The following is a 24,311-nucleotide window of genomic DNA, read 5'->3' on the forward strand; positions in this document are numbered from 1 at the left end:
AGAGAACCATTTAAGCCAAATTGTATAATGCAGAATATTGCTCTATACCGACACTAATCACTCACATAGATGTTTGAACATACCAAACATGATATTTGGGTGAGACCTAGCAAAGTCATCCTCCACCCAGGTCTAAAAAAGGGTCTCCTGATGTTGAATCTTATGTCAAAATCATGTTTCATATGGAAACACAAAACAGCAGGGAAAAATGTAAATGTTCACTGGGACCAGATTATTTTTTGCAATCTTGATCGTTATGAGAATTGAGATAAATGAATAAATAAAAGATATGTCAAATCCACACTGTGTTTTATTGTGCAAGAGCAGTTTGAGATCTCACCCACTGGGTTCACATGGTTCTACACAGAACCACATATCCATAGCAGAGAACCCTTTAAAGCCCTTCCATTTCTGCGTGTAGCAAGCTTCTTGGCTAGGATTGGCGGCAAGGTAGGGCGTGGCACAGTGTTTTGTTCCAGTTGAGTCATTACCACAGGGGGCTGAGCAAAGGCCTGGTGAACGACCACCAGGCTCCACTTCAAACGGTGTGGTGGCAAGCAGGGCTGGGATCCACCCTGCTGATTTATTGGGGTCATCTTGCAGAAGAAGAAACAGAGTCATCTTGCAGAAGACTAGAGCTGCCACTGGCCTTTTCGGCAGTTGAACAGAGGTGTTTTTCTGCAATTTTATTGAGCTGCACAGTGTTCTGTCTGGACAATGTACTCCACTATATGGGAGGCTTCATATGACATGTGCTCATTGAAAATGATGGTGCAGTTGTGGTAAAGTGATGGGCATGGGATGCCGTTTCCCTGGGAAATCAACTTGAGCTTTAAGACGCAATACTCCTCCCTCTTGCCCATCTTAATGATTTTTATGATTCACTCAAACCTTTTTGAGTTTATATGATTCCGTATGCTGGTTATTCTTTAACTCTATATACTGTATCTTGTCTCGGTATCATTCAGCTGTTGTTTTTAAAATGAAATTATGTCAAACCATGTGTGTCGTCTCTGATCCTTCATTTTTTTATCATGTGGTCAGGAGGGTTAATCATCGTTTTTACAGGCTGCATGACATTGAAAAATCCCTCCTCAGTGTTATCACTTTTTGCTGATATCCTGTGTCAAGATACCAAAAATGCATGTTAATTTATCTCTTAATCTTAAGGCCACACATTTCCTTCCTGTTAAGTGTCAAATTGTCACAGTTGCCCTTCCGACCATGTGACTGTTGCAGTGATGTGTTGTTTTATTGTACGGGCGTTGACACGTTGACATGTGACAACAGGCAGGACTGGGTTGTAATAATAACAATAATAATAATAATGTGACCTCTGCCATGTTTTATCATAAATCATACTATGATAAAGATCACCAGTGGTGGAAGAAGTTTTTTTTACTTTAACTTGTATGCAATGTATGAAAATACTGTAATCATAATTTCTCAATTTTCTATTTTTGTGTTGTGTCGTATTGTCATGTTGTGCAATACTGTGATGCCATTTGAAATTAGGACTGTGCGTGCTCTGCAGTGATGTTGTGGGATATAATGTCATCATCGTCTACTGTACAAAATCTCCACAAAGTCGGAGTTTGCTTAATGCAGTAAAAAGTTTGATGAAGTGCCTGTGAGCAGCTCATTACTTTTCATCAGGGACAGTCTTTGTGGGGAACAAAAAAGAAAAACAAATTCTCACTGTGATGGACCGAAGAAGAGAGAGACCCGGCTAGATAGACTGGACGAGGCTTGTCGGGGAACATTGCTACTCGACTGTGTCACCGGTTTCTCTGTCCAAACAGTCCAGCGCTAAGACTACACATCTCTAGGGAGCTGGAAGATATTACCCGAGATAGGTTGAGTTTAAATAAAGGGGGCTTAATTTCTCACCACTGACCTCATCCAGGGCATAGATAGAGATATGTGTGATGTCATGTTCTCAGCCTAAAAATGGATATGGACACGTCCCAAACTGAGCTGTTTCCTGAGAGATGAAGACACAGGAGGCTGTTCTGAAAACAAAACTGACTGTAGATAATATTTTATTTCCTGCTTCTTTACTAGACATAATCCTTAGAGGGAAATGACCCTATATATTGTCAGTTATCTCTGTGTGAGGACTTTCATGGCAATGTTCACCTTTGTGCTGGTCTTTCAAACCGCGTCATCTACGACATCCATTTCAGTTACAGATTTCCTGCACTGCAGAGACCCCCATGCAGCAAGACTAAACATACATGAGCATTTTTATGTGCCAGTGGAGATCCTGACAGCAGAGTGAGAGCTCATGCCCCTGACTCTAATTCTGGTCTATTTTAGGCTCCTGCAGGTGTAGAAATTGGTGTCTGAATTTTTCCATTATGAATTTTTCCACTGTATGACTGTTGAAACAACACTTGAAAAAATAGGAAGCTTCATAACCAAAGAAGGATTGATACCAAAAGCTCATGGTTTTCTAATTGTTATCAAATTGCTTAAAATCAAACCTTACCAGTTGGTAATACACAAAAATACTGAATTGATGCAGTTTTAAAAGATCAACATCCAGAAGAGACGAGTAAGCCATTCATATGCTGTCTATGCTACACCCAAAGAACAGACCATGATATCGTGCGACATAATCTTTAAGATTTTTTTTTTTTTATGTAAGCAGCTGGCGGATGATAATTCTCTGTGGGCTCATAAGTTTGAGCCATTGGTCGTATAAAACTATCAATTAGTGCAGCTTTATCATGTGATATTACAAACCTAGAAAGCATACATTTAGCTTGTGCATTGTGGGAGTTGAATTGTTAATTGCGTTACAGCCATGTTCGTTCCAATGTCAGGGGACGCCACAGCAGTTTTATTTGTGTGTAAACAGCGAGCTACAAGTCCAATGTCAAACTTTACCAGTGGCCTGAAATTAACAGGCTGTGATCAGAGACAGTGAGTCAACTGTTAACTCCTAATGTTGTTTTCATTCTGCCGCCTGTGTTTGGTCTACAGACAAATCATTCTTTCAAGGCTCTGATGATCATGTGCAATTAAATCTGGCTACTCCCTTCCCTGTTGACTTTCACAATGATATGGACATGTTATCAGTGGGGAAGGAACACTGAATCCAAGGTAAGGTTTGCACTGAAATGGTTGCAAGTTGCAGCCCCTTTTTTTCTGAAAACTGTCTCCTTAAATTACCAACATCTAGACTCAGACTTGGGTTGTGGGTTATGCTGAAAACAAACTGACCTCGATGATATAGTCTTTGCCGTCTTTTCCGTGGACAGCCTTCACTGCACAGATATCTAGGCCACCAAACATCTCAGCACAGGAGTCCACCCACAAGCGATATCTGGAACACAGTGACACAAATAACCAAAAGACATAATATTCTCTGGAGATATCATGAAGGGTGGGTTTGACCTCACAGGACTCCCAGTTACAAATAACGTGAACTATAACACGATTAAAAAACTTTAAGATTTTTTTTCAGGACATCTGCATTGTCTGTGTTTATGAATATGCAAAATTTGGTAAAAAGACAGACAGACACCTTTGAAGGTTTAAAATATACAAAAGCATTTCCCCAAAATATTACTAAGTCACTGCTCACCGGTCAGTCATAGCGATCTGTTCCATCATGGCCGAACCTGTGTTCGCCTTCCAGTTGCCAGAAATGGACGTTCTCCTGGGAATCAAAGAGGACCATCAGGAAAGAGACAACAGTCCACCAAGGGTTAGTCACTCACAACTTTTACTTGTGTAGCTGAACAGGAAAGTTCATGGGAGAAAATTCAGTCTGTCAGTGATGATGATTGCCATCCACACCAACATTATTACCAACATTGTTAGTTTTCATGGTGAGACCAGGGGAAATGAGATGAGATAAGGCTTGGTTACTCTCTTCTTCTGTTTTTGGGCAAATCATTTCTTAGATACAGAATCTTGAAAGTTTAGAGTGTTGTTGACTAATATTCTGTGTTTTTATACGCTCTGCTGAATTTGCAGAAAAAAGGCCCTTTTGCTTCCAAGTAGGTTTGAGGGTTTGGAGAAGGACTGGGGCCATGACCTTTTGCTGAAAAGAGCCTGGAAAAGAAAAATCACTCTGTGAAATACATATTCATAATAAAAGCTTATTGAATATACATTTTTGATGAGCTCACTTCACTTTAGCCAAGTGTTGTACTCTGATTACTAACTGACGAGTGCTCGCTTGTGAAGGCTGTAAACTGCAACCCTTTTCAATTTTTGAAAAGTAGAAGTAGACAGTAGAATGATTTCCCAGGTGACTGATCACATTTACGAGGGTCTGTGAGAAAGTAATTCCAAATTTTTATATTATTTGTTTGTTCAGTTTTGTTGTTTGAATAAAGATGTACAGTGCAAAATGGAAATAAAACTAATTTTGTGGCACCATAGGCTCCCCAGGGCGTCATGGTATCCACTTTAGGAATCAATGGTGTAAAGATAATGAAATAACAGTCAATGAGAATAACTGACACACAGAATGGACAATATTATTATCATTGCTGTTTAGTCATTTCTCTTTAAGACTGCCTGGATTTCTCTGCAGGCTCCATCAAAAGACTTATTCTAGAAAAGATGCAAAACTCGACTGTACCCCCTTGTTGTCAAATACACCCGAACAAAGTGAATGTTCCAGGTCTACAGTAGGCAGTTTCCCCACACTGATATGCAAAGTAGATTTAAGTGACAGAAAGCCAAAATCACAATTTGTGATGCCGTCCTGTTGCTAAAAACATATGATTCATATGTAAACATGCACATAAATAAACAAGTATTTCTACCATTGCATGAGCAGCTTACCCTAAAACAATTGTTCTGTTCTGATTATGTGACTGATTTGTGTTTTTTCCCCTGCATCTCATTCTTATTGCTGCCTATCTTGGCCTTAATCTCAATGACATATCTGTGGTTAAGGGCGGGTTAAATAAGGTTAATTTTAGAGTTTACCAACATCTACAGCCTGTTGCTACCACAGTTACTTTTTCCCCAGGCACTCTTTCAATAACTCAGGAACCTTTCCTCTGTTTCAACCCCAGGAATGATGGACTAAACATACTCTCTTTGCTTTAGTTCCTAAACCTTCTCAGGGGATGGTACTGATGGGGGATTAAAAATGACACACCGGCCTCCGTTTTCAATCCATAATTGGACTAGTGTACATCTAATCTACACATTTCTTCAGATGCACTGGAAACACAGAAAGATGTAGTTCTTGTTTAGTTCCTGTAGCTTCATTTTTCCTGGAAATATTGAGATGAAAAGTCTGTATCAGTGAGTCGTGCTCTATGTAATCAGGGTTTATATGCTGTTTCTGAGAAAACTCAATTTCTGATGCAAAAATGGCCACAAGAGATAAAGATACTTTAAACATCACCTGTTCAAGCAGCTTCACTACATTTTTGATGTTGTTGAACCCTGCTGCTTTGAACCTTTGTCTACTGTCGAGTGTTTGTGTGGTGGTGTGAAACGTCTTACATGTAAGCCTTGTAGTTGTTGCCGATCTTCTGGATGCGAATATCATACTTGGACTGGACATAGGGCTCGGTTGTGACGTAGGTCCCGACGAGTGCCACCACACTGGTGATGTCCTGGAAGTCCTGTTGATTTTCAACTTTGATCTGTGGGAGTGACGACACTTGTTAGTGACGGGCTTATTACAAAGCGAGCCGTCAGAGCTGGCAGTGACAGCTTGCAGTAAAATCCCACAGGAATTCAACACTTGTACACAGGCAGGATAATGAACAGTCCCTGGACGGAAACATTACCATGGGTAGCTTTGAACTACATCACTTCACTCCCATTAAGTAATCAGACTGCAAACTGTCAACACAGATGGAGGGGAAATGACGCAGTAGCAACAAATCAACATATACATACATGGCTCTTACATAAAACTCAATGGTATTTTTCACTGTAACCTTTAGAAAGTTAAGTAACAATGAGGTATGACACAGCAGCATAGGAAAGAAAGTGAACGAGTGACTCCATCTCTATCTACACTTCATCTTGGATACAACGGTTTCCTCACTACAGTTCCCAGGGATTTCAAACAGTGCAAATCTGATGTTTCCTGTAGGCGGTGCTCTTCTGTGTGGCATATTAAACTTATTTTAAACACAGATTTATGAGGTGTACTCTACTATCAGGTCATGGGAAATGGGGCATCTTGGAAGAAAAACACATCATCAGCATTTATAGTGTACGGTGGAACATCAGAGCTCAGTGTCTAAGATGCAAGATGATTCTGTCCAGAGCTTCCGATCACTCATCACGATCCCTGTCACCAGTATCATCACAGTTCTTCACAGAGGAAGTTGCAGGTCAAGTGATGTGCTATTATGGAAAAAATTAAAAACAAGTCTCTTTCTGTTTTTTGGTCTTCTGACGATGAGTTTAAATATAGGTTTCTGTAATATTTAGTAAGTTTTGTCTATACCATAGGCTGCTAGATTGCATATAAGCTGCATGCCTTAGTGTCTGGATTTGTAGAACACAGCGATGTTTATGAGGTTTTAGTTTATGTGCACTTCACACAATCAAATCCTAAAAAACACTGAAAAAAGAAATACAAATTGTTTGGGTGGAACAAAGAATCACAAGGAGCTTTTAAAATTACGTAACCCTCATCGAAAAATGAACAAGGGAACCGACGGGAGGAAAACAAATTAAGCAACGCTCAGCAAGAGCGAGAATGGTACCAAAACCATAAAAGTAGGTTTAAAGGTTTGAAAGACGGGCAAGCAACTTTTATGGTTAGTGTGGTCAAATAAACAATGTTGCCTCTTTGATGGGTAATAACATGAAACCCACATATGAAGCTTTTCTACTGCAACAAAACCCATTAGTCTCTCAAATGAGGTCAGAAGGCAGACTATCAAATGTATTTACTGTTTTCAAGCCAATAAAATCAGAAGAACAAATTGTTAAAAAACATTTCTGTTCAAGTAGACTGACGTCCATATTGGATAAAAGGTATAGGGACCAGTTGATGGTCACTACATTGTCGACTATGATGGATTTGACTTGCAGATAATGTTATCTTGTTGGTAAATACACTTGAACGCACCTTATTTCAGAGGTTGTTCCTCGCTGGCATACACATAGGAAGTATACTCGCTTAGTGCCACAAATAAAGTTTGTTAAAGTTAAAAGTTAAAAAGGATTAGAAGCATCAAAGGTGTGCTTTTATTGCTAAGGAATTCAGTGTTTCATTTTTTGTGGGAAAAATGTTGTTATTTCCTCTTTCAAAAGTAAGATAATGTTGTCGTTTGTGTTTCTATAGTCATTGTGTCATTTTAGTGTTATTTTGAACATATCATTCTGTCTCTGTATCATTGTTCACTGTCTGTTGTATTACTTTGTGAATGACATGGATGTGTACCTATGTTCCTTGGAAGGTATTGTAAATGCGTACACTTCTCTGTCACACTTCTGTCACATTGCGTGTGACAGAAGCGAACCTTGCCCGTTTACGGAGAGCGAGCAGAAGCTGAAACAACAACATCAACTGAATGGAGGGAAGTGACTTAATGTTCACATCATAACTCCAGAGGTAGAAACTCATAGCTAAGCAGCAGGTCCAGCAATGAGCTGTAAGCAGTAAAACCCATCCAGAGTATTACACAATTCCTTTGAGTAACTAAACTGACCACAATGATGCAAACAGAGAGTAAAGAGGTAAATGAGAGAAGGTGAAACACTGGCATAATGACTGCCTCTGGTGGAAAAAACTCATTTCACACTGGTCAGTATCCAGACCTACTGACGTACAAGCTAGAATACAAAGCCCGACTGGTCTACAAAGACGTCACATGGAAGGTGGGTGGAAAGCCTTCTGCTACTGCTATGTCAGTAATATCTATCAAATGAAAGAGGCTCTATGAGTAGCTACGTGATACATGGTCACTTATACGTCAAATAATATGTAGAATTTGCAAACATTGTACAACATTTAGCTACTGGTCACATACAGCTGCCTTTGCCTTAAGTTCAGAATAAAATTTGTTGAATGTAACTTTGCTTTGTAATAAAGCTTTGGAAATTCATCAGTTTTTTCCAAATTCTGTGTAAAATGCGGAGTAGGGTATCACAGTTCTCTCGTTTATCTGAACAGAAGTAACGGCAACAGCTCAAGATGAATGTAGTGATGATCGTATGTTCTACATGTAGCTACTTTCTGTTCTACTAATCTATGGTTGATGTATTATTACAGGCATTATATATAATCAGTGTTTGGTTAAGCATGTGGTATTTTTAATTAGTAGGATTGCTTAATGGGATATGCTAGTCCACTGTCTACGCTTCACTTTACAGGTTTCTGTCAAAAGCAAACAAAACAGCAATGACCCAAATCCCACATACTTCTGTCGGTTCTCAGGGCTTTGTGAGGTCTGAGGGGTTAAATGAGGTCCTGCTACACAAGAGCCGGCCAAGTTCCCCTCCCACCCCCGAGACTTATGAGAAATTCTATAGCATGTCTCGCTCCTGAACAGGAAACCAAGCCCATCCAGACAGACGAGGGCAAAAGACATACAGTATAGGAAGGGCCTGCCCCTGTGAATTCAAATGACTTGCGGGTGAAAGACACTGAAAGAGATATTTGCCCTGGAGAATCAGCCTGCCCATTTTGTTATAACTGTGTCGACTGTGCATTCCTCCCTTCAAAAAAGTATAGAAATACATTTTAGAAAGCAATGCTTCACACTGTTCATTGCTCATTATGTAATCAACAGATTCAGTCATCAGTCTACAGCTATTTATATGCAGCAATCATGTAAGAAATTGCACAGTACTCAGACCTTACCAGTGATGTGTTGCCTGTCTGTGTGCTCTTCTGCCTTTGTGATGATCAGATGTCTGCTCGGTGAGAGTAAACCCAGGAACGCACTATACCCACTTGCCTGATTATGACTGCGATTTGGCCCTCATAACTGATTTTAAAGATCAAAGACAGACAGCCATGGTCTGTAGATACTGAAACAGACCAGCGCTTTCTAATCTCTTACTGATCTCTTGCCTGCTGTTTAAAACTCAGACCAGTCAAAACTGTTGTGATACTATCACATTTGATTTGCATGACTGCAATCGAGACAAATCTGAGCGTGATGCTGTAATCTGAGAGATGGGAATTTGGACTTCAAACGTCATTCGTTATAAATGTGATGCAGATGCCTTTCACTATCAGTTAGACATTTCCTCGCATCTTCCTGGCTTAGTATATGATGGCAAAAAACAGTATATCCAATTTAAAATGAGCCCTTAGTCCAAACCAGGTTGTTTCAGGGCAAGAAGTTACATTTATGCTCGGGGCTAAAGTAAATTTTATGGTTGGGGATTAGGAACTGCTGCCTGTACATTTTGATTTACTCACCTTTCCCATACCAGCGTGGGCGTGCCCCATCTTGACCACCACAGGACAGGAAGCAGTTGTAACCTGCAGACAAGGATAACAGCATGATATTAGCTGGTGTGTTTGTATACCTGGAGGTGGTAATGGTGTTTGTATTTGTTTCCTTGGCAACCAAGTAGCATTCCAATACAAACTTAGGGGCAATGAGTGCAAAAGTAGAAAAGATGCAACTCCTGCGCAACAAACAATGAAGTCAAAGGTTAGATTACTGACACTTTATTTCCATTTTCTGTTTTACTCGCATTTGCTGATTTTCTTTTTTGGCCACTTGGGGGCAGAGGAAAGACACAATGACTATAAAACTAATATGGCAATGGCCAATGAGAGCAGAGAGAGTGAAGCAACTTCTGGTTCAGAAAAAAACAAAACAATGAGATATGAAACGCTACGCGTCGTAGTGGTGCCGGAAAGTCAAATTTTTCTGTAGGTGTCTGAGGGGGGCTGTGGCTCAGGAGGTATAGTCGGTCGTCGGGCGACAAATATTGTTCATAGCAACAGTAAAATCTTGATTGTCAATGGGCGGGATTGAAAAAATTAAGAAAAAGTAAAGTGGGAAAACTATCTTCTTTGCAACTGATGCGGGTGTGTACATGAAGTCTCCCAACTGTATCCTTGTAAAGAAACGCACCGGCTCTCATGCCACACCACTGACGCTGCCCAGTTCAAGAGGCATGAGTGCTGTTAGTGTTTTATTACACTGGAGAGCGAGGTTCTGGGAACCTGGGCAGAAGATCGCAGCTCATTGGGAGCGGTTTGTTCAAACCCAGCCGACCTCAAACTTGGGAGAATGAAACATCAACAGATTACATCACACCTCTCTGCGGTTCAGATGCCCCTGGATAAATCTACTGATATGATTGCAAATAGGGTTTGTAATCTAAAGAGGAAAATAGCTTTTCAGCAGCAATGCCAGGTTACATAAAGGCCCTTGAATCAGGACACCACAAACTAGTGTTAAATTATTAAAAGTTTTAATGAAGATACTGCACATAATCATCCAAATGTTTCGCATTGAGGTTTATTGTAGGTTTCGAGGATGTTTTAGAAACTGAGAATGTATTCCAAAAGTTTACACTGATTATTGCTGTGGGCACCTCCCGGTGAAGCTCACAATTTAATAATTACAGAAACATAAGATGTTCATGATGCCTGAGGCCCAAGGCCAGATCATGCATGGAGAAGTTCTGTCCCGCAAGAAGGAGGGGGAACGTCGCAACAACTGCTATCACTTGATCCAGACCCTGCCTGACACAGGTAGGGCCACATATCCTAATGTTGCTGTCAGCTTGTTTTGTGCAGGGCTTTAAACAGACGTGGAGGGTGTGAACGCTGCTTCTCGAGGGTGTGAACGCTGCCTCTGTTGACAGGAGCTAACAGAACAGTGCTGGCCGACAAACTGCCAAGATAAAGCGTGCTCTAATTATCTCCATTATCACTTCCAGAGTGCCAGAATACAGAGGGGAGTTGAGACTGTATCAAGAATTTGCAATTAATTTTCAAGCGCTGTACGTATGAGTCGTTTAGTGGAGTGAGGAAGATACAAATGGGAAAACAATAAATGGAAAATAAAGACATGGGCGTGTTCTTCTGCAATATCTTAAATAGCCATGGGCACTGTTTCTGAGCTGATAAACTAAAGAGCGGCATATTTTAACTATTATTCAAATCATACAAACCAAGAGTTTGTATTAGTATCAAGATATCAGGAGCCAGAGATGTAAAGTGATCCACAGAGTGACACATTTCTTATAGTTTTATATTTTGAACTATCTTGGACTAAAATGCAATGTTACAATACTTAAGATCTTCATGAAATCCATCCCCATTCTTGATACGAGTAATGATCAGCATTTTTCAGCTATCATCATTAGGTTTAAATATTTTTTTTAATTACATCTGCATAGAGTCTTTTTCACTGTTTTTGGCAGATTCATATTGCTTTAATGAGCACAGAGAAATGAAAATGTCAACATTAAAGTGCTGTCTTTTAGTTTAACGGCTCAATTCAACTATAGGAGCAATTAAGTTGGTTTAATGGTTTACAACTAAACAAGCTCATAATCTGTGTCTCATAATGCTTTTAGGATACGAAGCTGGTCACAAGTTTAAAACTCCTACAGCAGCTACCTGTGTGTCACATGATGATTGATAAGATGCCTGAGGTTTAGAGAGTGTCTTAGGAAAGTGCAGACGTAACGCAGAGTGGATGTCTGTCTGTCTGGTGGAGGGAGTGGAAGGGGCCGTAGCCACCCACTCTGTCTGGACATGTTCTTTCCAGCCATTCCCATCAGCGTGGCAATGACGGCAGCCACTAAACATGTCGGGGAAAACTGACCACATCCTGTTCCCCTCGATGAAACTGGACGGTCAGACGGAGACATGCACTCACTGTTGTTTTCTGATGGCTTCACAGACCACAAAAAAAATGCTCCGTCACCTTCACTCATATTGCATTATCAGGGGATAGATAATAGAAAAATTTGATTGCCTTGGTTCAAAAGCATCTGGTGAACGTTAAATGTAAGCTAAGGTATAGGCCTTTAACAAAAAACAAATCTGTCACATTTTTCTATTTTGTCTGTTGTGTCATTCACTTCTGAATATTTTTTTTAGTAAAGAGTGGGGGAGGGGTGGGGCTTTCTCTGTGTTATCTTACAATGACACTTTCAGACAGCAGAGTCACTGAACCCTACATTCAGTTTTTGTAAAACTTTTCTAGAATGTCCTCTGACATTGGAAGGTTAAATAAGTTGACAAGTTAAGTTAACAAGCTGTGGCGAATCCGACTGAAGGTAGCGCCGCTTCTTAATTCTGTTGTTACCGAGCCTCAAGTCAGGCTTAAGATTTTTAACAACGTTGTACAGAATTGGTTTCATGTGATGGTGTTTTGAATTTGTAAGGTAAACAACTTATTATTTCTCTTCACTTTGTGTATTTTTGTGCTGGAACCTCTAATCATGAAATAGAGCAGACTAAGAAAACATTCTGTGTCAATGCTGTGAACTGTGGTTGGAACGTTTCCCTCAAACACAAGGGAGGCTATTTTATGGGAAAAGTCTTTATTTCACCATGATTGATATTCTTTATGAGATTGCTAAGCAGTACAAGATTCTGTGTTGAAAAAGCCTTGGTGGCCACTAGCGCCTGTGAGCTGTCAAATGTGCAACTTATGGTTTAAAACTTCAGCTTTTCGTTCCATTGCAGCTGCATACGTGCCACTCAGCCTTTTGTTCCCAGCAGAAGTCTGTAAAAGGCATCTAGTGTGGTAGCGACGTTAAGAAGTCACATGCTGAAAAAGCTAATTATATGGTGGGTGATTTCACCCGTCTAGGTTTTATTTCGTAACACGGGCCCCGTTTCATTTACAGCAAAAGTACCAGACGATCAGGCCTGGTACATGATGGAAATACTTCAGGGAAGCCCATCCACCCCCACAAACATCCCTTCCCTCTGGCCATAAAAGCTTGTTGGAAGTGAGTCACGTAGGATTGTCACTCGGGTCAGCGTTTGAGGTGAATTATGCCTCCCCAATTTGAAAACACCTCCATGTGACATTCCAATCCCAAAACTCTCCATCGACTTAAAGTTTCCAAATCTAACTGTGGACATTTTGAGTGTGAGAGCAGGACTGTTTCCATTAGTGGCATATTTGTGGGTCACAACATTGTGAAGTCCTTTAGCCTCACAGATAAAATAGAATCATTCACAAATAAATGCCTCCCTACTAAAAACGGCCGAAAATGTTTTGCACCTTAATTGAATTACTGTTTGAAAATTAACTGTGACCCCCGTGCCAACAGGGCACTCACATGTGTTACCTGTATAGTTCTTGAAGAATAATGATACCAGCAAAGCGTTAGTGAAAAGAAGACAAATTACACATACAAGCAGACACGTAGAAACCATTAGCATTCATCTAGAGTCATGTTTCCAGCTGCCAGGTGGATGCAATTCTAAGATCCAGTCTTGTTTTTGTTCTATTTTTGGTCTCCCAGACTCTCAGACTGTGGGTCATTCAGCTCCCTCTACTGCCTTTAATGACATTTGCCAGAATCCACCACGCCCGAGCAAAAATCTCCAATCACAGCCAGTGGGCTCCTCCGCTCTGTCAGTCAACCGGGTACGAGGCCTCAGCGCTGCAGAACCTGTGCACAGCCTCACTCACTCTGTCACGACCAAGCTCACGTCTCCGCAACGAGGAGGTTGCAGCAGAAGCAGAGTTAGTTTGAAAACACCGCGGCAGAGAAACGCCAAGCATCGGAAAAACTGCCCGGCTCCTTTGCCAGAAACTGCATATACGACAAAGACAACGAGCTAAAACGAGCTAAAAAGAAGAAAGCAGATCGAGCAGATATAAACATCGGACCGGCTCCACAGAAGCAACAACACCGACAGGGTTCACAAACGATGCGTTCTGCTTGACTGTTAATTATCTCTGTTTCATTTATCTTTTATTTTCCATGTTATTGTTGCATTCTGTGACCGTGTGTTACTGTGCTGTTGTAATCAGGCTGCTAGTTCTAATCAGGCTGCTAGTTGCTAGGTCCACAGTGCTATGGCTATTGGTTAGCGGTGTTTGTAGCATAATAGCTGAAAATATGTTTGTGTCCAAGCAGTCTAATCTCAGAGTTTTCCAGACGAGTGTCGTTGTCTGTGCTCTTGCGACCAAATGCTCCCCCATCTGTGTCGTATTGTTTAGTAAGCTTCACTATTTTATCACCAACGTAGCATGCCGTGCTATGCTAAATGCTAAGTATGTGTCGCTATCCATGTTGCTTTTCTCCACAGATGCTGACTTTGCTGGGGGAACAGCTGAAGAAGGAATATTCAACACAACTACTGTATTTTATTCATGTGCAAAATAAAGCTTGACAATTTACATCATTGTGTACTTTTTTAATGCTTTTCTTTGAGTTACTGCATCGGTAGTACTGAACCAGTGAATCTGATTACCCCAAATTAATATATTTGTAATGCCTTGAATGGATTCAAAAGGTTTATTGATAGTAGTAGTTGTATATTTATGCAATGAGAAACCAATCACTTTCAAAATACACTTTATTGCAAAGCAAATACTGAGGTTACATAAATATCACAATATAACTTTAAATAAATAAATGAAATTAAAAAAATATATGGCACAGCACAGTATTTACATATAGCACAGTCTGAAGCTAAACCATCTTGGGATGAAACCAGTGCAAGCCAACTGGCTCATCACATGAAGATCAGCCGTGTCTTCGGCTCCCAGGTCCTCAGGTGTAGGGCCACACGCCGACCTCTGCCCCGTCTCCCAAGGCGCCTCGTATGCGCCTCGTATGCGACTCCCTCTTCTCCTCGCTCGACTGCTCGTCGAAGCAGCCATGTTCACTTCCTCATTGGAGTCCAGTGTACCAGTCTCAAAGCTCTAATAATGTTATAAAATATAGATAAAAGCATCAGTCAAATTATGTTTGTGAAGATAAAGCTCTTAATTTACAGGCCTACTATGTGACACTGCAGTAGCTAACGTGCTAGCTAACGCTAGGTACGTAAACAAGCTAATATAAACTGATTTACGGTCGCCAACGTTCAAAAACACTGACAATTTTGTTTTCACAAAAAGTCACAGGTAATAACGTGAGGCAACGATAACTAAAAAAACGTATTATAGTCTATCAATGTGGACAGTAGTCCGTTTTAGCTTCAGGTTAGGTTGAATTCTGAGACTATGTCCACACTTCTTTCAATCCTACCGACAGCAGCTTTAAGTCTGAAAACAATTGCCTGATGTGGAGGAAATCTGAACTAAACGTTAAAGTCTAACACTGCCAAACCGTTCTTGTTTTGGTCAAAAAAAAAGGTCCATAGAACTGAGGGGGAGTCAGGTGATGATTATCTGTGGGTTCATCACGAGGATCTGATCATTTCATTTTATTGTCATCTAAAATATTGATTAGTGCTGCTTTAAATGAACAGTGGCCATAACTTTCTTTGGGCAACCAGAAGAAAATGTACGAAGACTGACTAAACTAACTTCTTTTGCATTACACTGAATTACTACATCCAATCTGTGACTTAAATGTAGTCACAATAGGAGGGAGAAAAAGCCACAAAGTAAGTGTGCACTTCTAAAATAGAAGTACAGTATTGACTTTTCAACAACAACCCTCTCAGACCTTAAGCATTATGATAATTTAGTGCTATACAGAGCAATATAAACTGTATTTATTGCCCACTTTGAATTTATACAGTACAATAAAATAATGTAAAGATATAGCATCAAACACAAAGCCAAGCATGTACAGTCACACACCATATCCAAGGAGAAGCATGTCGAGAGTGTCGTAGTTAAACCTCTCTTTCGGGGCACATGCATCTTCCAACAAAACACATGGTGCAACCATCCTGAATTTATAATCTCTTCATTTTTAATATGGCCACTCAAACCTGCCACATCAAGGAGAAGACATGAGGCGCGATGGCTTGGGCAGACAAAACGAACAGGGGACCCCAACCCAGAATCCTTTTCAAGAGTCCATCACAGTTATTCCACAGACAGCCTGCCCACATCAAACACCGCCTGCGGATTAAGTGAGCTTCCAGAGTCCAATGAAGTTTATCATGCAAGTCGCCGCTAAGTTACTGACTGAGATCATTCACCTGAGCTGAAAGTACTCAGCTGTCAATGAGTGCATTGCGTGTAAAGGTTTGACTTGTTTCTAGTGAAGGCAGGTGTGAAACCTGTAACTCTGGAGCAGTACAAGGTATATAGCTGGAAATAAAGATTTATTAGCACAAAAGTCCCTGGATGGACATATTTTATACTGTGATGATAGGTACGACAGCTCAGGATGGCAGGGCTACAGATTATTTTTTAATTTTCTATTTTGCTTTTTACACATTAACATGTGGAGGAGCAGTGTCTGAACTCTCTGAACACTCTAAACATATACAGCACAGTAAATACAGGAGAAGCACAGGAGGGGAAGTTTGCCATGGTTACAGACGTGAGTGATTGTCAAAAGACATATGTATCTGCAAACAAATGGTTCACAGAAGATGGATGTTTTAAACTTATCAAGCCATATATACACGTACAGTACAATAATTCAACATGTTCGTATTCATTTCTGACAAGAGTTAGATGAGAAGACCAACACCCTTAATACATTATGTCTCTCACCTAAATCTGAGGCTAAGGACAGAAGCCAATTAGCTTAGAAAGGCCTAAAGGCTGGAAACAAAGGAAGCACCTCTACAACTCACTAATGGTATCCATTCATGTGGTTTAACGAGGAGTTACATGCGGAAATAATTCTTATTGTCACCCTGAGAACGTTGTAAAAGAGAAGAAAAGTAATTTCAAAACTTAAAACAAGATGATTATAAATCATTTGTATTTTACATTTCAAATTTCAAAAATTTCACACATCTCCACCCTCTAACTATATTGTGGAAACACTAGTTTTTTTTGTTTGTTGTTTTTTTACTGGTCAAATCAATAAAATATATTATCCTGTTTTTGATGTTTTATGTCTGATATCCCAGAACTTGCCTGGTATCAACTGATATCGTCTTCACATATGTAGAGGTGTTGACTCTAATTTGTGTATGAGACAAACTGGAACGAGTTTCAAGTGAACAAGGCACCGCCAGACTAAACTCCCTAGACCGGAAGCCCCTTATAAGAAATTTTACATGTTCTAAAACCAAGAGCGACATGAGCATGACACATTCAGTAGGTCCTGGTTACGCCCCCATAATAGATATTTATGACTTGTCATGGTAACCTGCTGGACTAACATCCGCCCACAACAGCAACTAACAGTGTATACCCATTGTGTTAAAGTGGGTACAGTAAAAATGGTCTAATTGGGCATGGTAATTATTGTTGTGGAATTTAAGCTCATCTGGCTTCCATTACGGCACGTCCTGGTGTATTTCCATGAAGGAGACAGCTGTCTGGAAAACACAACTTATTCCCGAGGATGGAAGTTTCCAGGGCGGACACTTCCTGACAACACAGAGGTGCTGACGGAGAGGTGACAGAGATTGACAGTGGCATCTTGTGGCGGTCAAGCCACCTGCTTTTTCACCACAGCTCGCCAAGTTAACGGAAGAGGAAGAAATGTACAACATTGTGTATTCTCTACAGATAAAATTTGTCACGTAGCGTCACCCAATCCACAAAATAGCTGTGGATGATGTTACAATGCAATACTGTTAAGACTATCATTGCTGTATTTAATAATCCTCAACATGTTCAATATAAACAGATGTTCTGTTGCTAATAAACACAGAGAATGATCTATATCAAGTCACTAAAGTCACTTTAGTTGAGTCATGGTTGAATCACGAAGATGACTGTTTGTGTCAGTCTGATGGTTCAGACGACAGATAGGTTGAAACTGAATCAACAGGCAGTCGTGCATACAGCCAAAATCTTGGATATTAGGTCCGTGTTTGATGCTGTGGCCAAAAAAAATGGTTCCCCATGTGTCTATCATGTGCTTCAGATTAATTACGATGTTTTTTAGCCAAGATGCCCCATGATGGATGGCGATGTTGGACTGTTTTTTTTTCTTGGTCATGCGGTTGATGCAGACTGAAATCTCTGTCACAAAAATACCTATTTGGTAGATTATAGAGATTCGTGGTCCCCAGGGGATGAATGCCAATTGGTTGGCAGGGAAAAAAGGTTTTCACATATCCAGTAAAAAATGTATACATCTACGAGATGGATTGTCACGGAGAGATCTATGGCTCCCAGATGATGCGTCCTGATGACTTTGTTATTCTCCTTCACTTGCCACCTGTTGCCATGATCAACAGAACAATATTTTAACATGTCCACAGATTTTGGTTTATGACCAAGTTCTTCACTGACAACGTTCAAAATAGCAATTAACACCCTGTCAAACATCAGCATGTATTTTAGAGCATGTTAGCATGCGGCCATTAGCATTCAGCGCTAAGCAGCCCAAGGTACAGTCTCACAGAGCTACTGCAGTGGCTATACAATTTTAATCTTGTTAACACCATGCATGCACATACTGTGGGTCTTATATTTTATACCTATATATTGTCTGGATTTGGATGGAGACACAATCATGACCGTGTGACAGATGGGGCAGCAATCACAGTAAAGGCTTACAGAAGAAATTGCTTTTTAGTACCTCTGCCAAGGACGTTATATTTCCATTGCCGTTTGTTTGTGTATTTGTTTGTGCGTCAGCTGGATCACTCGGAACCCATTTCCAAGAAATTTTGCGGAGGGCTGGGGCATGACGCAAGGAAGAAGCCATGAAATTTTGGAATGGATCCGGATTAACGGGCTGATCTAGGAATTGTTTTTTCCACTTTCTTGAAAAGGCGAGATAGAGCATCTGCCTTGGCAGAGGTGTCACTCTGCGAGCACCCTTCTAGTTTTAGATGTGAGTTATTGAGAAGGAGAGGCCGTCACTATCGATCATCTCCAGCAGCATTACGAACTCGCTGGAGAAAAAAACACAAGCATATCAAACAGAACAGTCACAACTGTTGTGTCTCTCGCATGGTATCTCCGTAGCCTAGCCTAAGCTTTTAGTTACATTTTGAGGAGGCATACATCAGCTATGCTGCAGCCTGTGGTGCAGTTATGGCAGATATGTGTAACACCATAACACCTTAAAGCACACCTATAAAATCCCCCTTTATGCAGTCTTCAAGGATATTCAGACAAAAAAAAGCTCTCATGGGAGAATTGCTTGTAATATCTTGGTAATCTCCCAGGTGGTAAATATTACAGCTGATTAACTTATATGATTTAATAGCAGAACAACACAGGCACTACTTGTGTCAAGTCCACTCATGTTAAATAAACACAGGTTTGTTTGAAAGTCTTTGTTAACTACATATCCAGACTGTGCTAAAGAGGAGCTATTTCAGTCCAGTATCTCTGCGGCCGTGCTGTAATAGGGATCTTGACAGGCCTTATTAGCGCTAATCAATTCACTAACCTACATTCCTGCTTCAGAAGAAAAAAGGGCTGGTCGGCTTCGCAGCGAGCCAGTTCTGTAAAAACCATCAACGCTGGTTGCCACATTCCTCTCAGTCTAAAAGGAAAAGTGATGTTTCTTTCCCATTTTCCAGAGTCTCCTGCAGCATTAGGTCTCGGAAAAGGCTTCGCAGAAATGAGGTGGCTAGGTGCAGTTTTGGATTCCCCGTCCCATGGAATCATTCAGTCAGTCGTTTCAGCTTAGTGACACTGGCAAAAACAATCATAGTTCCATACCTGCATCTGTGGGCAATGTGGACATATAATTGTGTACACAAACATGCAGAAAGTTGACCTACGAGGTCAAATTAATGCATTATAATACTACAGAGGAAGGTAAAATTCTCAGTTTTGAACACAGATGTGGAGATAGACAGGTCAGAGGTCAGGATCACGCACTGCTGGCGTGATGAAGTCATGAAAGCTCCTCAGCTGCCAGACAAATATTCAGTTGCCTGAGATCATTTTTGTGAGAAAATGTCCACAATGTCGCTTTTTTGAATGATTCCTTCCTGCGTTATGTCCCACACCAATATCCTGTTTTCACAGAAAATAAATGAAATGGAGGAAGCTGGATGCTTGAAAATGTGCAGCATCCTTGGAAGACTCGGTATAAAACGTATGTGATGATAGTCTGGATATGATGGAGCAGATGTACTGTGGTTGCCACATTTTCATCTGACACTGTCAAGAAAATTACAGCTCGCCGACACGTGAATTAAAGTGAGTGTCGGGTTATGTTCAAAAGCAGGAACAGGCAGAGTGAGAAGTTAAACTGTTAAACAAATGTTCGGACTGCATACTCATTTAGTTTACTTCATCTGAACAGGGGTTTTCAGACTGTGGGGAGCACACGAGAGAGTCAAGTCACAGGTACGGGTGAAAACATTTAAGGCACTTTAAAACCCCACACAATGCATCAAAGATCACACTCCACACACTCAATCCCATCACGCAGGGATGGGATTGAATTTACATTCGGTATGACTTATAGATCCAGAGCACATAATTATCTATGATGCTCATCCTTAATGAATATGCTCAGAAATTAGAGAAACAGAAAAAGATATGCAGCAATCTAAACCACTAAATGCAGGTGCAAACACATAAGCTGCAGGATTTATAAAAAGACAAAGGCGGAATGGTGCACTCACTCAAAAGTCAGCACACAACAGTCGCTTTAGGACAATCTGTATTAAGAAATGTTCCCTGCCCTGTAATCCTTATAAGGCTCAGTAAATGAAGGGATACGCAAAGTGAGAGGTCTCAGCAGCTTTTATGACAGCAGAGGAAGGAAAGGCTGGCTTCTGCAGAGTTAATACCAGCAGCTCAGCCCAAAAGTCAGCCCCGCCAATGTTTTCAATTAAGGCACGGTACATAGGGAGGAGAGAGGAGGAACATCAAGAGGGAAGATGTTTTGGAACAGCTGGTTGCAGCAAAGCTAATCTGTATTTAAATACCGGCTGTGCAAGCAGTAAGAATGGAACTGTGCAATACACTGCAGAATTATAACAGCCACGACCTAATTACACAAATAACTTTCAGGATGTACAACCCTTTACATAATTTTTTATGAATTTAGTAATTAAGTAATTTGTCAATGTCTTTTAATGGTGAGCAGTTTTATGAAAGATTAATATTTTCCTTCTATGATGTTTAATTTGTATACACAAAAGTGACATAGAAGCCAGAAACATACAATATTAAATTGAATTTGCATTAATTTTAACATTTATTTATTCCAGAATGAAATTCAGATTCTCCTCCAGGAATAAAGGATCAAACACAACAGAGGGTTACAGTGTTTGTGATAGAGTATGACTCAGATAACCAGACAGGATCCCATGAACAAAGACACTGTTATTGCAGGATATCTAAACACCATTATGAATTTCTTGCCAGCTGACTATGATCCCACACTGAGCATAAATGTTTGTGTAGAGTCTCATGTCTGGTTAATGGGGGATTCCAGTCATAAATATAGATGGGGGATGACTTTCCTCTTGCTGCATGTGGTCTGTACAGCAAACCATGGTCAGCTATGGTTAACAAAAAACCCAGACCCTCTGGTCTCAGCAAGGGGAAGGTTGATCACTACGCACAGAAAGACTGAGTCATCCACAAGTCTATGACGTTTAAAGGGGGTCCTCCAAACAACAGTTTATCATGGCTCAGTACAAATGTTGGCGAAGTATATGGGATCCCTCCATCGAGAGTGGCATGTTTTCCTTTCTTCTGGTTGACAACCTTGCAAATGCTGACACATGGCGTCAACAAAAAAAATGTGATCTAAAACGGTGGCTCCTAAACTGAAGCAAGAGATCCCGGGACATATCTAAGGGGTCAACTTATCAAACGGATAAGACAGAAAAACATACAGTATGTTTTTGTTCCACAAATTAATCTTGTCTGTCTTTTTTCCATTTAAAATTCTTATAAGAAAGAAAAATAGGGACATATCTGCCTCTTTATTTGCTTAATGCTCTAGTTGCGAACTTAATTTTGGGACATAAAATTCCCTTTATACCTGGAAATGTAATTGATGAGAACTATAAGACAGAATTAAACAGTGTGCAGAAATATGTTAAACTGCTGCGTAGAACTGTGGGTAAACAGAAATGTTGGGTTATAATTGTCTGTGGATTTGTTAGTATGAGTGACACTTTTAATATTACACATATAACCCTTTATTAATACAAGATAACTGATAAGTGCAGCTTTAAAATACCAACAGCCATAGAACAAGAGGCACAGTATATGCTACATCCAAAGCTGTAAAGAGTGGACCAAAATGCAGCACAGCAACTGGTTGAGCAGTGGCATGTCAGCAATGCCTTCTTTAGAGAGCATGAATGGGATAAATCTTTTAAATATTTAAATGTTTGTGCTTTGTCATAATCTACACCTCAGAAGATTCTTTTGGTTTTCGTTAAGTATAACGATAAACAGTGTTTATCTGTGACATTTTTCAGTACGCAGACACAGAAATTATACTGTTCTTAAAATAATCTTCTTTACGCAAAGGTCAGATGACTCATTTTTTAAACTGTAACTCAATGATTGCCAAAGTTTCCTGTCAAACATCATGGGTAGATAACGACGCTCTGAAATGCTTTCGGAATGAAACTGCGGTACTGTACATATGCTTGGACAATAGGAAAAAAACTGACGGGGTGTCCTGACAGTGTGGTGTAATGTCTAAATTTAAACCTGCCCGAGTCCCTCCACCCACCACGGTGTGACGTCAACATCCTGTGGACCCTCCGTTAACACCCTTGAACTCTGACTTGCCGATGACTCACTGGACCTATCGTCCCTAAATTAACTTTCTCTCTCCTTCTCCCACACATAGCTTCCCTAGACTGCTCAGGTTTCTTGGAAACAAAGGCCATTTATAGTTTTTTGTACAAAAGCAACTGCAACGATTTACTATTTTTCCAGATTAACTCTACTCAAAGCAATTAATAGGGCACACGACACAACTTAAAAAATGAATAATTAATTGGTTTATAGTGAAGCAATATGGGTAAACATGCTTCTCAGCTTGTGCTCCTTTCTCAAAATAATTAAGATTAGTTGTCTGGAAGAACAGCTTCACTTTACAATTTACATCTTTGTATGTACTTCATTTCCAGAAATCAATCAAACTGTGTCCAAAAATGTCGGTGTCATCTTACTTGAGTGTTTTTGCTGATGAGGTATGAGTGAGAGGTATAGGGATACCCTTGCATTTCTTTAGCCTAGTGTGTCCAACCTCAAAGTTATGCTGCGTTCCATTATACCTCGGCCTTTACCTTTATTTTGCCATTGTCATTCTTATACATAAAAAAAACAGACTCCTCTCCATTTTTCTTTTTTTCTCTGATTTTGTTAAATTTATTAAAAATGTCACAGAGAGTTGCTTAGATTACCTAGTTTGAGAAGAATTTGCATTATATGACCAAACCGAACAGCCAATTTTAACTGTGCTCAGCATAGGACCCAGTTTAGGCATTCTCTCAACCTTAAGGAATTTGTCAAAGCTATTTCCATGCTGTTATGTGTCCATGCATGTGGTTAGGCCTGGTGTCTCATTGTCTCAAGCAGTAATACAACATAGCTATTTTGTGGGGTTTCCTGACCGCACACACACCAACTATGTACAGTAGAGTACAGCAGGGGACCCTGCGTCTGAGCAGTGAGCGCTGTGGTTGCATTTGGCCTTGCCTGAGTAGGAAGTTACTGACCGTTCATCATATTTTATTGCAGGGGGAGTCCCAAAGTAGGCGGGATCATGGGTCAGGGCCACGTTTGTGTTTCCCTCTCTGATGCCTTTACTTCACATAAGATGCTAAACATATTTTTATAATGTAAAATGACTACTCAATAATTTCCCATTATATTGAAAAAGGCACACATTCATATTTTATATTAAAGGGACACTATTTAGTTTTTCCTTATTTTCTGTCCATATTAAACATGGCTAAAGTTTAAAAAGAATCAGGAAAACAATCATATTAACTTTTAGTCTTAACGTTTCTTTATGCAGGCCTCAAAGATGGATGTGAGGAGTTGTCATTTTCAGTAAAAAAATAATTATCTAATTCACACTCCATCGAAACACAATAAACAAAACTAAAGATGAATTTGAATCTGATGGAATTACTACTATTTTTTTATCAATTCTTATAGATATCTGGATAATATCATTATTGTAAGTTCTTTGGCCACAATAATCGTGTAGTGAAAATCTGACATGGGGACAGACTTTGACTGATCAGCCACAGTATTAAAACATGTCACTAGTTTTAATATTGTGGCTGACTGTATATCTTTGGCCTGTTTTGAATGAGTTTATCATGAAGCATCATATGTGATTTTAAACTTTTTGGATAGTTT

At 40.1% G+C, this 24,311-nt stretch overlaps 1 protein-coding gene across 1 annotated transcript in view; it reads right to left on the reverse strand.

Moving 5' to 3' along the window:
• The window catches only part of LOC118286605 (synapsin-3-like), a 102,276-nt gene that overhangs the window by 8,614 nt on the left and 69,351 nt on the right, over positions 1-24,311 (reverse strand). The window contains exons 7-10 of the mRNA XM_035611167.2: positions 9,377-9,439; positions 5,482-5,624; positions 3,593-3,667; positions 3,229-3,331 (exon numbers count right to left, since the gene is read on the reverse strand). Of these exons, the coding sequence (XP_035467060.1) occupies positions 3,229-3,331; positions 3,593-3,667; positions 5,482-5,624; positions 9,377-9,439 (384 nt within the window). The remainder of the gene's footprint in view (positions 1-3,228; positions 3,332-3,592; positions 3,668-5,481; positions 5,625-9,376; positions 9,440-24,311) is intronic.

The sequence above is a fragment of the Scophthalmus maximus genome, chromosome 12 (assembly GCF_022379125.1).
Source record: "Scophthalmus maximus strain ysfricsl-2021 chromosome 12, ASM2237912v1, whole genome shotgun sequence".
Lineage (NCBI taxonomy): Eukaryota > Metazoa > Chordata > Actinopteri > Pleuronectiformes > Scophthalmidae > Scophthalmus > Scophthalmus maximus.